This window comes from Fusarium verticillioides, chromosome 2, assembly GCF_000149555.1.
Source record: "Fusarium verticillioides 7600 chromosome 2, whole genome shotgun sequence".
Taxonomy (NCBI): Eukaryota; Fungi; Ascomycota; class Sordariomycetes; order Hypocreales; family Nectriaceae; genus Fusarium; species Fusarium verticillioides.
The window spans coordinates 1,095,341-1,108,474 of record NC_031676.1 but is presented as its reverse complement, the minus strand read 5'-3'; the positions used below and the strand labels follow the sequence as shown (position 1 = coordinate 1,108,474).

General features: G+C 48.2%; 3 protein-coding genes across 5 annotated transcripts; 1 reads left to right on the top strand and 2 right to left on the bottom strand.

Moving 5' to 3' along the window:
* Positions 1 to 10: 10 nt before the first annotated feature.
* On the bottom strand, positions 11 to 1,355 carry FVEG_06179 (hypothetical protein). Its single transcript, XM_018894466.1, has one exon. The coding sequence runs from the start codon at positions 1,196 to 1,198 to the stop codon at positions 650 to 652; it is 549 nt and encodes a 182-aa protein (XP_018751550.1). The 5' UTR covers positions 1,199 to 1,355; the 3' UTR covers positions 11 to 649.
* A 4,294-nt stretch (positions 1,356 to 5,649) lies between these two features.
* FVEG_06178 (hypothetical protein) lies at positions 5,650 to 10,000 on the top strand (the record flags this gene model as incomplete). Of its 3 annotated transcripts, XM_018894464.1 has the most annotated exons (6): positions 5,650 to 6,448; positions 6,532 to 6,643; positions 6,704 to 6,788; positions 6,839 to 6,891; positions 6,946 to 8,265; positions 8,313 to 10,000. In XM_018894464.1, the coding sequence occupies exons 1-6, from the start codon at positions 6,329 to 6,331 to the stop codon at positions 9,194 to 9,196; spliced, it is 2,574 nt and encodes an 857-aa protein (XP_018751548.1). In that variant the 5' UTR covers positions 5,650 to 6,328. The 3 variants fall into 3 exon arrangements, with proteins under 3 accessions (XP_018751548.1, XP_018751549.1, XP_018751547.1); XM_018894465.1 differs by having other exon boundaries at positions 5,650 to 6,643; XM_018894463.1 differs by having other exon boundaries at positions 5,714 to 6,448; positions 6,839 to 8,265; positions 8,313 to 9,196.
* FVEG_06177 (hypothetical protein) lies at positions 9,843 to 12,516 on the bottom strand. The gene is made up of 3 exons (XM_018894462.1): positions 11,889 to 12,516; positions 10,797 to 11,836; positions 9,843 to 10,735 (listed from the first exon to the last, which is right to left on the bottom strand). The coding sequence occupies exons 1-3, from the start codon at positions 12,367 to 12,369 to the stop codon at positions 9,992 to 9,994; spliced, it is 2,265 nt and encodes a 754-aa protein (XP_018751546.1). The 5' UTR covers positions 12,370 to 12,516; the 3' UTR covers positions 9,843 to 9,991.
* Positions 12,517 to 13,134: the final 618 nt, after the last annotated feature.

Below are 13,134 nucleotides of genomic sequence, written 5' to 3'. Positions count from 1 at the left end.
AACAGAATGTGAGTGTGAATCGTTGTCTTAGTTTCATTTCAGTAACAGTTGGTCCCAGCCAACGAAGAATGACCTGATGCCATGCCATGCCATTGCAGCCAAGGCCTAAGGCTAAAAAAGTATGTAACAGTAATAAAAGGAAGAACCCGAAAGGTTCTAGAAGAAAAGTCTAAACGCTATTGTACATGAAGTAAAAGGGCTTAGCTCGGTTCCGATTCCTGCTCTGAACCAAGTCTTAAGCCTAAGTAGAGTGTGGCGTACTTTTTTTCACTTTAGTATAAAGATTTCTGCCAAGATGTGTCAAACTCGACATCGGAATGCCCGAAACTGAGAGGGGCCCCCCATATCCAATGCTTGCTCTCTCTCCCACAAGACGACCCCTGTCGTGTCGTGTCGTGTCGTGTCTTGTCTTGTTGGGTTGGCCCGTTAGGTAGGTCGCTTTCGCATTCTTTCCAAACTTAGAGTACCGTGTCCTGCTCGATCTCAATGGAGAGCTTGGTGGACGGATCGGTGTAAGTTGATGGGCCTTGCTGGACCGAAGCGTGGATGGTAGCAGGGAGTCAGTCCCTTGCTGATTCTTTTGGTTTGTAGCTTTTGATCATGTCTGAGAAATCACCCTCCAGGGGCCGAAATCTCATCAAGTACAAGCTTAGATCATGACACCAGTCTGGAATCGCTCGGCGAGCCGATCCCGAGGGTCAGGAGATACAGTGTAGGCCAAGCCATACTGAGGACCTCGGACAACTTCCTTGCCCTTGAGAGAAATGGGATGATGGAAAGTTGGCGCAGGAGAGTACTCGTAGATATGAGCAGGCTCAAAGTGATGCACGGGAGAGTGACTTCTGGGGCTGATGTCTCCATCGTAGTCAGTCTCGCTGGCTTGATAGGTAGTGCTGCAGCTGCCGCTGGTGAAGGGAGAGGCCGTTGATGATCCGGGGAAGTTCATCTGGATGTGGGGATTGCCGTGCATGGCATCAGCAACGGCCTTTGCCGTTCGCTTTCGGTTCTCAGCGCGAACCTTGGAGCGGTCGTGATGACGGGCACCAGCTGGACCGACGTTGACTGAATCGCATGCTGCGTGTGTGGGAACATGGCGATATCTTTGTGTGGGCTTTGTTGCCTTGGGCTGCTCTACTTCTTTGGCCCTGGCTGTCTCCTTGTGATCGCGAGCACGCTTGATGGAACCGAGGATAGACATGATTGTTGGTGGATATATAAGTTGAAGAGATGCTAATGTGATATGATGTGAAGTATATATAAGTGGATGTGTTAGTGTGGATGGTATTGTATTGTATTGTATTGTTGTTGGGATGGTATGAGAAAAAGAATCGTCTTTCCAACGGGCGAAGCGGTCTAGATATAACAAGAGGCCGAGGATAGGTAGGCAGTACATAGTAAGTAATGGCTGAAGTGATGGATGCGTTGGAGACTGGCGTCAAAGTTGAGCTGGCATCAGCGTCGAAAAAGAACCTGACGGCCCGCAACGGCGCTGCTATAGCCGATCTTTTACTGAGTTCGAGACCCCCCAAGACGAGGCTCACAAGACTTGCAAGTCAAGCTGAGGGTCTTGGCCTAAAGGGCGTTAAAGTGAAGCGCCACAGACGCACCAACCCCTGCGGAACCGTGAAACAGGTCTAACCAAGCCCTTCTCAGTCAGTGTTTGCTCATGAGGCGCTGCGTTGAAACGACTATGAGGCAATCCAGGGGTTTTACGATGGAATGGAGGAACTATCTATGCAGAGCGTTGAGCCACATGTTGCAGATCTTTCTTTTACATGATTCAGAGCATGAATGATTATGACTCTCGTCATGTTAAGAAAATAATAATACTTTTTGGTGAATTCTAACTTTTGACGCTGAGGGAGTTTTGGTCTTACGAAGGTGGACTCAGCATGTCATCGCCCAGGCCCAGGTCTGCCCATGTCTTAGACGACGTCCAACCCATGTTAGTTTCCGCCTCGCGTGTGAAGCCGGAGCTTCCAGAAACCACGTGTTGATGAAGACGGACAGAATCGTCGATTGCGATGTCATCAATCGTCGATTCCAATGTCACCAGTCGAAAAGTTACATATCTGAAATCGACGATTGAGATGTCACCGCTCGAGGTTTGATATGTGACCACGCCCAAGAGAAATGTCACCAACCGTTCGATGGACAGCTTCCACAGCCATCAAACACTTGTCGAGGCATAATTATCCCTGTCCTTGTCTCTAGCCCTATCCCTATCCCTATCCCTGTAGACTATCGGCAGCCATACGCCATCCGTGTATCTTTGCGGCACCGCGTTGCAACGGGGCCTTCGACCTCGGTCTCGCCCCTTCGGTATAGCTAATACATGAAGAATATTCTGAGAAGCTGTTTGCTAGCTCAGCCAGCCTTTTCCAAAGCAAACACTCTGAGTGGCTCGTTGCCGAGTCGCCCAGACCGTGTGGTTAAAACGCCACCAAGGCTGGGGTGTAGCCTGAGCCTGGCGGTGCAGAGACAGCTGAGTACAACCGTGTCAGATCATTCACTTTTACCTGTCAAGACTGAAAACATATCGCTCCTCGGAGTTTCTGCCACTGCCGATGCCGGGGGCAGTTATTCAGTGTAAGTGCTGTGGAGAATACCGAGATGGCTTCGCTCACTCGGGAACTCGAAGAATCCGATGACTCAAAAGCTGATGGAGTCATCAAGTCCTGATTCAGCGACAGGGCTTACATCAGTTTATATTTCTGCGTCCGTGGAGGCAAGGATTTATCCGTTGCTGCACTATCGTGATCACTTCTTTGCCATACGAGATGTTTTCGTGTTAAAAGACCACTTACACGTCATGTCGAAATAATTCATGCATCTCAGACGCCTCTTCTATGTCAATTACACAAAAAGCAGTTGAAAATAGACCCTCCAACGGTCTTGTGCCTCTTTACTTCACTTTATTGACCATATTAGGACGGCGTGGCTGCTCTATAGCCTAGATCTGTGTACAATCCATATCGTGGCGTCAGTCATTACACTCGAGTTGTTTCGGCCTCACAGATTGTCTGAAGCTATCGGCATCTCGGATTGATTCTGTGGCTTTTGAGCCCCTGGCTAAAAGATCTAAACGCCTCTTTCGCCTCACTCTTGACTCACAATTGCTTACTGCAGGTTGGCTGGTCATCATTGTGCTTCTATCGTGAAGCAGTAGTCGTAAAAAGGTTCCATTGTCGTGCATAAGCCCAGAGGGAACGTGCTGTGTGTCTGCAGGTTTGACAGTCCAGGTCCCCCTGTCCTTGGCTGCCAGAGCAGATCCGCACCAGGGATGTACCCCAGGCCAAGCCACCACGCGACTAAAGAGATTCTTGGACGGATTCTTCTTGGTTGATTTCTTGGTATAGGAGCTTGAGCTCCGTATCAATGAAGAGACACCGGTAGGCATCGGATTAAAGCGGTACTGTAAATGGGTCAACTCATAGAAAAGATACAATGGATCAACAGAGACATGATGGACCATGATGATCCCCCACTATTTGTCAGTTCTTAAGAACTCACCCAAGCTCGATTAGGCCGTCGTCTCACGCTAGAAGCTTTAGAAGCCAGACCAAACTTCCTAGAAGAGTTTAGTACTTCAGCCTTCCAGGGTTACAATGCCCTGCCAAGGTCAGATCAGATCTAACCTTCCCCATTGCCATTCCACGCTGCATGAGGATGCGGTTAGATTCAGGAGAACCAACAAAGCTTGGCTTGTTTCGCTGTCACGAATCCTCCTGGCGGTGCGGCCGACTCGACTAAGAAAACTGCCTGGGTTATTTCGTTGATGACTCAGGAACTTGCATCTTGGCTTACATCAAAGCTCTTGTTCACGGGGATGCCTTGTCTTTGGTGTTACATTGTGGACAACCGCCAAGAGAGGAATCAATGTTGGTTGACAATACATTATACAGAACTTTAGTGCCTTGTGAATAGAATAAGCCTCTTTCCTGTACAGACCTTCTCTTCTCTTGGCCTTCGCTACTTTCGCGCTCGCTTTCTTTCCTCTCGTTATATCGCAACACCTTCAGCTCTACAGGCTCAGTAGTTCGCAACTTTTGCTCTTATCAATGATCTTGGCAAAGTGTCGACCGTTACAGGAAAGGATGATTTTGAATTAGCTCGCTATGGTCATGAGGCGACCGTTACTGCTGCCTCGTGGATGAATGCTGATGCCTCTTTGGGCAGAGCAAGAGAGCCAACACAGCTGACCACGATGACCACGTTGTTCAACAGCCTCTTTTTCTATATCGAGAACACTAAGAGACTCGATTGGGCTACTATTGAACACTAGATTGTGAACTATCAACGTCTGGAAGCCCTCAAGAGCCAACAGGTAGCTCGATGGCGCAGTGACAAGGCTATCATGCGACCGCACTTGTATCCGGTGCTCGTGCTTGATGCCGATACCGATAAAGCTCGGTGCCGTTGCTTTGGCCCTTCAACTAATAGTTCTCTCGATAAAGACACCCAAGTAGATAAGGGCGTCTGGCGTCTCAGTGACATGCCATAAGAATGCTGAGCATGTCACGCAGTCGATGGTGAGCTCTTTCGATTGAGTTCTGTGGCTTCTTCGCTGTCACCAACCTTAGCATCGACAAGATCACGATCCCTTATTTGCGTGGTTTTCCTCTGCTTCTGAGCTGGTGCTAATATACCTGTCTCATTCCTCCCTCTATTTACTAACAAACATTGAGCTTGAAGCCATTTTATGCTCCCCGAACTCGCGATGCGGGGAAATAAAGAAACCTTGCCCAGGGAAATAATAACAGCTTTAAGCCCTTAATAAACCGACTCGGCCCTACACGTTCCTGCAGTAAGAGTAGCGTCATGATTTAACTCAGAGGTTGAGTTTAATTTGTCCCTGTCGATCACTCTTTGCATAAATATTGATTAAAGTTGAGAGAGGGGGAATTATATAAAGTGAGTGGAAGAATAATGGAACGACTTGTACTAATCATTGAGTGATAGATGGAAGAAACATATGATTCTATGGAAGCTTCCTTTGCCTGATACAAGCACAAGCACAAGCACAAGCACGCAAAGGCTGAGCCAACTGTATGCAGTCCGGCTTGATTGAAGGATTTAGGCATATCCGGCCGAACTCCATATTCTCCCGGCAACGTGCATTTACAATGCCTGCCTCTACGCGAGTTTCACGTGAAATCCACGCTTGTAACAAAGAATCAATGTCGCTCAACATAAACAAACAATCGACTTGTCAACATATGACGATGAGCCGCCTGCACGATGACACTTGCAAACGATATAGACTACATTATCTGCATAAGGGCCGAACTTGAAAGTCATTGCCCTGGTAATAAACGAAGTCTGGTCATACTGCCTGGCAACCATTGCCACTCAATTCGTATTTCTTGTTGACGATGTTTTTTTTCGAAAAGTTATATTTAGTTCGTGGTTGCATCATTGCCTCCCTCAATGTCTTGACAGGTTCAGGGGTCCTTTTTTTGTCTCTGGTCGCGCAATTGATAAGAAACTGGAGAAACAAGCTTTGATTGGACGAGAACCACTTGTTTCCTTTTTTCACTTCTCCAGTCCCGCGTCATTTTTCCCAAGTGGCAACACCAGATACAGCTTCTGATTGGACGATAGGCTTCGTTCTAACCAGCCTCACTGTGGCTGACACGATATTGGTAAGGCAGGGCCCCCCTCCCCTCGCCCCCCGAAGAGGATCCCAAGGCCTAAACCCAACACCATCTGGCAGCCTGGTCACGCGCATTGCCCACCTCAATCCGCATTTCTCAACAGCCTCAAACGGTCCCTCGATATATATCGGTCCCTTATCGCTAAAACCGACCCAAATTCAATTTCTTGGCCCCGGATCCCGCCTGCCGCATACCGAGTTCACGGCTCTGTACGGCTGCCTTCCTGTCGCCCAAGTCGCTTTCCGCTTCTGCTTGTCGCGCCTTCCTTTTCCCACGGTTGTCGCTCTCTCCTTCCCGCCGATTGCTTCCGTGGCGTGTCGCCAACCTACCGTACCTACCTTAGTTGTCCAACGCACACCGACCCGCCCGATTTTCGCCCGCGCCCCATCTCGATAGATTCCCATTGCATGGCGCATTGAAGCACCGTCGCTCGCTTTTTTTATTGTATCATTTTTTTGATAGCGGCGCCGGCTGCGCATCTCGCATAAATCAGGATATCCTGACGTTCCACTGTCGCGCACCGTCTGCGCGCACCGTAAGGAATCGTGGCGGCGCTTACGATTCTGAGTCCCAACGAACCATCGGAGCTGTCCCTGCAACAGCATCTCGAACTTGCCCCGGATCTGGTTGCGTATACGAACCTCACTGTCGAGGGAGAGCCCGAGTCTTTGATGATGGCACAGCCCGTGCCTCATCAGCCCACCGATAAGAAGCGCGTCAAGGTCTACGAACTCCGCAACAATGACTGGTTCGATCGAGGCACCGGCTTCTGCAGCGCGAGCTTTGAGACTGTACGTTGTTGATGTCCTTTCAATTCTGCATCTTTGTATGCACTTTTGCGCTCGGAATTAGTTGCTGACCGTAGCGCCTGCAGCTTGAGGATGGTCGCAAAGAACCGCGCGTCATCGTTGAATCAGAAGATCATCCCGACCGTCTTCTGCTAGAAACAAAAATTCAAAAAGAAGATGGATTCCAGAAGCAACAAGGCACGTCACCATGGTCCGAGATGCGCATTGAAGACGTCATGTGTCTAACCTGACTCACAGATACACTGATTGTATGGCAGGAACCTAGTAGTGGAGTTGACATGGCACTCAGTTTTCAAGAAGCCGAGGGATGCGCCATGATATGGTTCGTACTGATTATCAGTAACATACAACTTGTTTACTGACATCCAGTAGGCGTTTTGTGAGCAATGTTCAGCAGACATTTCATAACCATCTGCCAGGAGCCGGTATGCTGGACCGCTCATCACCTATGGACTACGATACTGATAACCAATGCCTAGATGACGGCCTTTCTGACGATCTCCCTATCGACGCTCCGCCGGCAATAAACTTGCCCACAGCCGAACTTGGAAATCTCGGAGATATCGAACAGACCATGCGAATGATGAGCACGACAGCCAATGGCCGCGATGCTCTTGCCAAAGCAATTATGGCAGAGGATTTCATCGGCAAAATTGTTCCCCTGGTCGAGATGGCCGAGGACCTCGAAAGTCTTCAAGACTTGCACCGACTTTGCAATATCATGAAAACAGTCATTCTTCTTAACGACACCTCGATTATAGAGCATGCGGTGTCGGACGAATGCGTTTTAGGTGTTGTTGGTGCTCTGGAATACGACCCTGACTTTCCTAGTCACAAGGCTAATCATCGACACTGGCTGGGTAACCAAGGTCGATATAAAGAAGTTGTCCCTATAGAGGAGGAACAAATCCGCAGGAAGATTCACCAAACATACCGTCTACAGTACCTGAAGGATGTTGTTCTGGCTAGAATACTCGACGATCCTACTTTTTCGGTTCTCAATTCTCTCATCTTTTTCAACCAAGTCGACATTGTTCAGCACCTGCAAGCAAATGCCGCTTTTCTTAACGAGTTGTTTGGCATCTTCAGGCCCACGAACAGCGATCAGAAGAGAAAGAAGGAAGCGGTGCTGTTCATCCAGCAATGTTGTGCTATTGCCAAGAATATCCAACCCCCGGCGCGTCAGACATTATACAACAACTTTATCGCTCATGGACTTCTTTCCGTCATCCACTTCGGGCTCAGACACCATGACGTGGGAGTTAGAGTTGGGGCAACCGACATCCTGATCTCTATCATCGATCACGATCCCCAAATGATCCGCCAGACTTTGTACCGTCAACTACACGAGAACCAGACTCTGCTCACCGACTCTTTGATTGATCTTCTACTGGTGGAAGTTGATCTCGGCGTCAAGTCTCAAATCTCAGAAGCACTCAGGGTCTTATTAGACCCTGGCCCCCCACAAATGCAAAATAACGAGGCCCTTGCCAAGGCTAATGGCGAGTTTATGGGAAGACAGAGACCTCAAATCGCCCTGGACCCTCAGCAAGAGACTTTTCTCAATAAGTTTTACGACAAGTCGGCTCCAAGGCTTTTCAAGCCCCTCATGGATTTAGAGAAGCGAACGGACATGAACTTTACTGTGCAGCAGGCTTCCATGTTCACGTATCTTATCGAGATCCAAACATTCTTTATCCGCTGTCACCAGTTACGCGTCAAGTTACATGTCATGTCTCACGATATCGTTAAGCGCATTGCTCAGCTTCTCACATGCTCTGAGAAATTTTTGAGATTAGGTACGAAAACTTGATCCGATGTGTTCGACCTTGCTAACTCTCTATAGTTGCTATCCGCTTCTTCCGATCGTTAATCGGAATGCAGGATGAGTTCTACATCAAACATCTCATGGAGAAGCAGGTTCTTGGACCAATTCTCGAAGTTCTTATCGAGACCGTGCCCCGAGACAACCTCTTAGGCTCAGCATCGCTGGAATTTTTCGAGTTCATCAAGAAAGAGAATATCAAAGACCTGATCAAACATCTCGTGGCCAACTATAGAGAAAAGCTTAGAGGGTTGAGCTATATGTCGACATTCCGGGAGATCCTTCTTAGATATGACCAAACCCAGGGTTACACATCTAATGTCGACTATTTCCTGGAAGCCGAAGACGAGATGGGCAGGAGACCTCTAGCCAGCACAAGGATGGCCGAGCAAATCACTGTTGAGCAAGAGCAAGAGGAATACTGGGCGACATCCGATCCTGAAGATGAGGACGACCAGTCAAGTAAAGAGGGGGAAAGGACACCGTCCACGAATGGCTCAATCACCTCGAAGCTACTGGTCGACTACGCATCCGATGAAGAAACTGACGAAAATGCCGACCCTGAAGCTACACCAGAAGCGGACAGCCAGCACAGCGATGTAGCATCCGATGCTGTGCACTCGCCTATTGATTCGAGCCTTGGGGGCGGTATTCCACCGCCTGAGCGACTTTCAGAGAAGCGTCGACGCGAAGAGGAGGAAGACGAGGATGAGATGAGCAAAATGATGCAAAATAAGAGACGCAGCAGCAGCGGTTCTGTCACGGCGATCCTCGGCAACTCTCGCGGCCCACAAAGACGCAAAAGCTTCAACGTTAACTCTCCCACTGGAGGCAAGAAGATCGCCATCAGTCTCTCTAGTGGCTTAAAAACAGGCAGCGACCCAGGTTCCAACGAGGAGTCATAAGTTCTCCTCACTTCTTTCGGCGATGGCGTACCGGTTATTGGTCTGTTTTTGGTTTATCATGAAGGGGGGGTGCAGACTTGAGGTCTCACTCCCGCACAAGCACATTTAGCAAGTACAGCTTGCTGGTTAACGGAACGGTCAGGTGGTGAGAACCGGCGTTGATGTTTGAAATATCCTTGTGGCATCCGTCGCTATATTCTTAGTATCACAAGCTCTGCTGCACCCAGGCACCCTTTGACTAGGCGTGTTTGAATTATCTGCATTGCTTGGTCTGGTCTAATGGGGCTTTATCTGGACCGAGATTCTGCCCCCTTATTTGGACGATAGGGTCGTCGAGAAGCGACGGCAGGGCACGCGTATTGCGTGTGGAGGAAATCAGGGCTTGCAAGTTGAGATTGGCAGGATTGTAAAAAGGGGGAGATTTTGAAAGCGGCCTGCTAGCTGAGCAGTAACCGTAGTGCATAGGGGTGGTTTATTGAGTTGCAGAGCTGTATCATGATAAATTTTATGGCTTCAATGGCCCTTGTGAGACGAGCAAGGAGCTGAGTCGGGTTCAGGGACGATAGTTGGTGCTGATCCCAGGCCATTCGTAACGAAGAAATGAAAAAGACCCGTCTAGATGAAGAACAAATATTCGTCATATTTGCCCAGTTCTTTTCACTTGATCTAAGTTTCCCCGGTACATAATCTCTCTCTGAACTTTTGTAAACTTTCATAAACTCTGATAGTATCTTCTAAAGCGGCCTAAGTCTACTCTATCCTTAAGGGAAATCGTTATAAAATTCATCTAAACTTTTACACCTTTTTGAACTGCCTGGACCACTTTTCGTACCCATCAATCATTTGTTTTGTGATATTCCGTGGTGTTTTCTCAAGAACAGCTGTTAAGTCGGCCATGGTCATTTCGAGCTTGTTGGCTGTTCTGTCATCGTCATAACGCTCCTGGACAAGCATGCAGGTCTGATCGCAGATGGACTTGATCTCAGCTCCGGAATAACCTTCAGCGAGTCGAGACAGGTCTGCAATATCGACGTCTGATGCTAGAGGTAGGCCGCGGAGATGTACGTTGAAAATAGCTTCTCGTGCAGTTCCGTCAGGAGGGCCAACGTACAGGACTTGGTCGAATCGGCCCGGCCGCATTAATGCTGGGTCCATGGCCTCGGGTCGATTGGTAGCTGCTAGGATAAGCACCCCTGAGAGAGCCTCGAAACCGTCCATTTCAGTGAGTAGGGTCGTGAGCATATTGACAGAGCCAGTGCTACGGGTAGCAGAGCCACTACCTGAACGCTGTCCACCGATAGAGTCGATCTCATCGAAGAAGATGATAGACGGAGAAGCATTGCGGGCTCGTTCGAAAAGAGTACGCACGGCTCGCTCAGACTCGCCGACGTACATGTTAAGAAGCTCGGCACCTTTGACAGCAAAGAAATTGAAGCCTGATTCTGTTGCGGCGGCTTGGGCTGAGAGAGTCTTGGAGCAGCCAGGAGGCCCGTAGAGCAAAAGACCTTTGGGAGGTGGCCGAAGAGAGTGTTCAGGGTTCTAAATGCATGATAGTCAGAGTCTTGTTAAGATATTTTGATAGTCAAATCTCATATCGCACCTTTGTATACTTGATCATTCGATTGAGTGCCTTTTTCAGCACATCCTGACCACCGACATCCTGCCAATGAATAGTAGGAGGGTTGAGATTGATGTCGCGCATAGCCGTGGGACGGACTAGCTTTCTCGCTCGTTCCAGATCAGACTTTTCCAAGAAATTCTCCACGTCAAAATCGACACCTGCCTTGAGCAGCTGGGTTTTGCGGCCACGGACGGCGGTTGTGATTAAGATGTCGAGGTCCTTGGGGCTGTATGCATGTGTCATCTGTGCCAGTTCGAGGAGGAGTGCTTGTCTGTCGCCTCTAATCGGTGGCTTAAAGGACTCAAGTATTTCTAGACGTTCGTGGGTTCTAGGAATAGGCAGAGGGGTGTGGTCTAGGAAGCGAGTGGACGATCGTAGTCCCTCAGGGATATCAGTATAGAAATCGGAGCAAGTTGCGATTACCACGACTTGAATGTAGGCGTTTTTCGACTGGGAGATTTCGGCCAAAGCATCCAGTTCTTCGCCTATTGTTTCGATTACAGTATCGCGATTTGAGCGATCCTTGCTGATTAGAGACTCGAAATTATCCATCAAAATGATGCTCGGTTGCTGGCTCTGTGCAACCTTGAAGGTTTCCCTGATACTCGCGATCTTGTCCGAGGGCTTAATCCAATGCACTCTGCCCCATTTCGTTGCAGCGATGCGATTCAAAATGAAAGTCTTGCCAGTGCCGGAGCCACCATGTATAACAAAAGCAGCCGACATCTTATCTCCTTTGACATTACATGGCTGAGTGATGAGGAGCAGGAATTCGTTCAGTGTGTTGATTTGCTTTGTCATTCCTGGGACACCAGTTACGACCAAATCGCCCCGGTCCTGAGCATTTAAGTCTGTGATTGTTGAATTGGCATCAGCGATGATTATGGCTGTCGTGTAATTGCTGAATTTGGCAACGCCATTGGCCTTCGAGTTAACGGAAATGACCTTGAAGTTTCGGCGTGCCTTGCAAGTGTGTATCGCTTCCACAACCATGCCAGGGTAAATGAGATCAGCACGATCTTAGGAGTTAGCATGTTGGGTAGTGAACTGCATAAGGGGGTTCAAGCTTACCAAAGGCAGATGCAAGTGAATTCTCCCAAGAAAAAGGGTACTTTGCGCCTTTCTCTAATCTCTCCATCCTTTCAAATTCGGCGGCTGTCTTGTCTGTCACTTCAGTGACTTCTTGTACAACGACTTCTTCCGCCTCCGGTGTTGTGCCTGCAATCGTGATGCGAACAGCATCACCGATTTTGAAACCTGTAGCTTCTTGGAACGCCCTAGTCATCATAACTACATTGGGGCTAAGGTTCTTCTCTGGAAGGATCCATAGCGAGGCTTCTCGCTGCAGGTCTTCTTGGGGAGCATCTTCCTTGTTGGCGGCGGCAGATTCTAAGCGTGTGACAACGCAGTGTTTTCCGTTTTCTAGATTTCCATTTAAAGACAGAAGAGTGTCCTTGCTGACATAGATTCGAGCGGCACCGAGAAGACTTGCCTTCTCGAGGCTTGTATTGGCCAAAGGCCTGACCTTTGCGTCCACACTTTTCGCAAGCATGACAAAGACGAATGCGCTGTTATGTGACAAGTTTAGATAATGTTTGGTGAAATTTGATGAGTCTAGAATATCAATGAAGTAGCCGCCTTAAAAGTTAAGGTAAGGTATTGTAAGGCACTGCCGCTGAATGTAGTTGATGAAGGAAGGATGTTACTTGAGCTGCTACTGCCGTGTTAGTACGCAAAGAAAATACTCTCCACTCCCACTCACAAATCTGCAAGTGCGACTGAAGGCTCTTTCCAACCCAAGTTGAAGGGCCCAATTTATCGAGCAGAAGCAGATATATTAACATGTCTCCACTCTGAACAACCTAATATAAATCTCAATGTGACACATCGATAAAAGCCATATATTTCTTATACTTCAGGCATCATTCAAGATCCTCAAATTGGATTAACGTCAGTTCTGTTTGGCAAGTCACTGTATTGACTTCCTCAGCATCCACAACCTTATTATATACACAGCAAAGCGGGGTGGGAAGAGTCATCATAGCTGTCAGTAAAAATACATATGCTCATTTGACCCCCTGAGTCACAATTATTCAAGCCATAGATAACATAAATTTGTTCTGCTTTCGTCAGTATATTTCACGTCATTCAGTCAGTGGTTGAGAAACTCATGTGGCGCCTTGGGTCGGAGACACAGCAGCCAGTCTTTGGAGTAGGTGTAAGTGATTTGAGAAAAAGGAAGAAAGAGTATTATTATTATTAATACTTGTAATTATATACTTCTTTGACGATATTATCCCTCCTTCACTCATACCTT

What these genes read in the sequence shown, in the direction of transcription:
- FVEG_06179 (XM_018894466.1), bottom strand. Translation starts at nt 1,198, where the DNA reads ATGTCTATCCTCGGTTCCATCAAGCGTGCTCGCGATCACAAGGAGACA.
- FVEG_06177 (XM_018894462.1), bottom strand. Translation starts at nt 12,369, where the DNA reads ATGCTTGCGAAAAGTGTGGACGCAAAGGTCAGGCCTTTGGCCAATACA. An exon ending in TTCACTTGCATCTGCCTTTG is followed by an intron (nt 11,837 to 11,888) that starts GTAAGCTTGAAC and finishes CTAACTCCTAAG; the next exon opens with ATCGTGCTGATCTCATTTAC. An exon ending in GAATGATCAAGTATACAAAG is followed by an intron (nt 10,736 to 10,796) that starts GTGCGATATGAG and finishes TCATGCATTTAG; the next exon opens with AACCCTGAACACTCTCTTCG.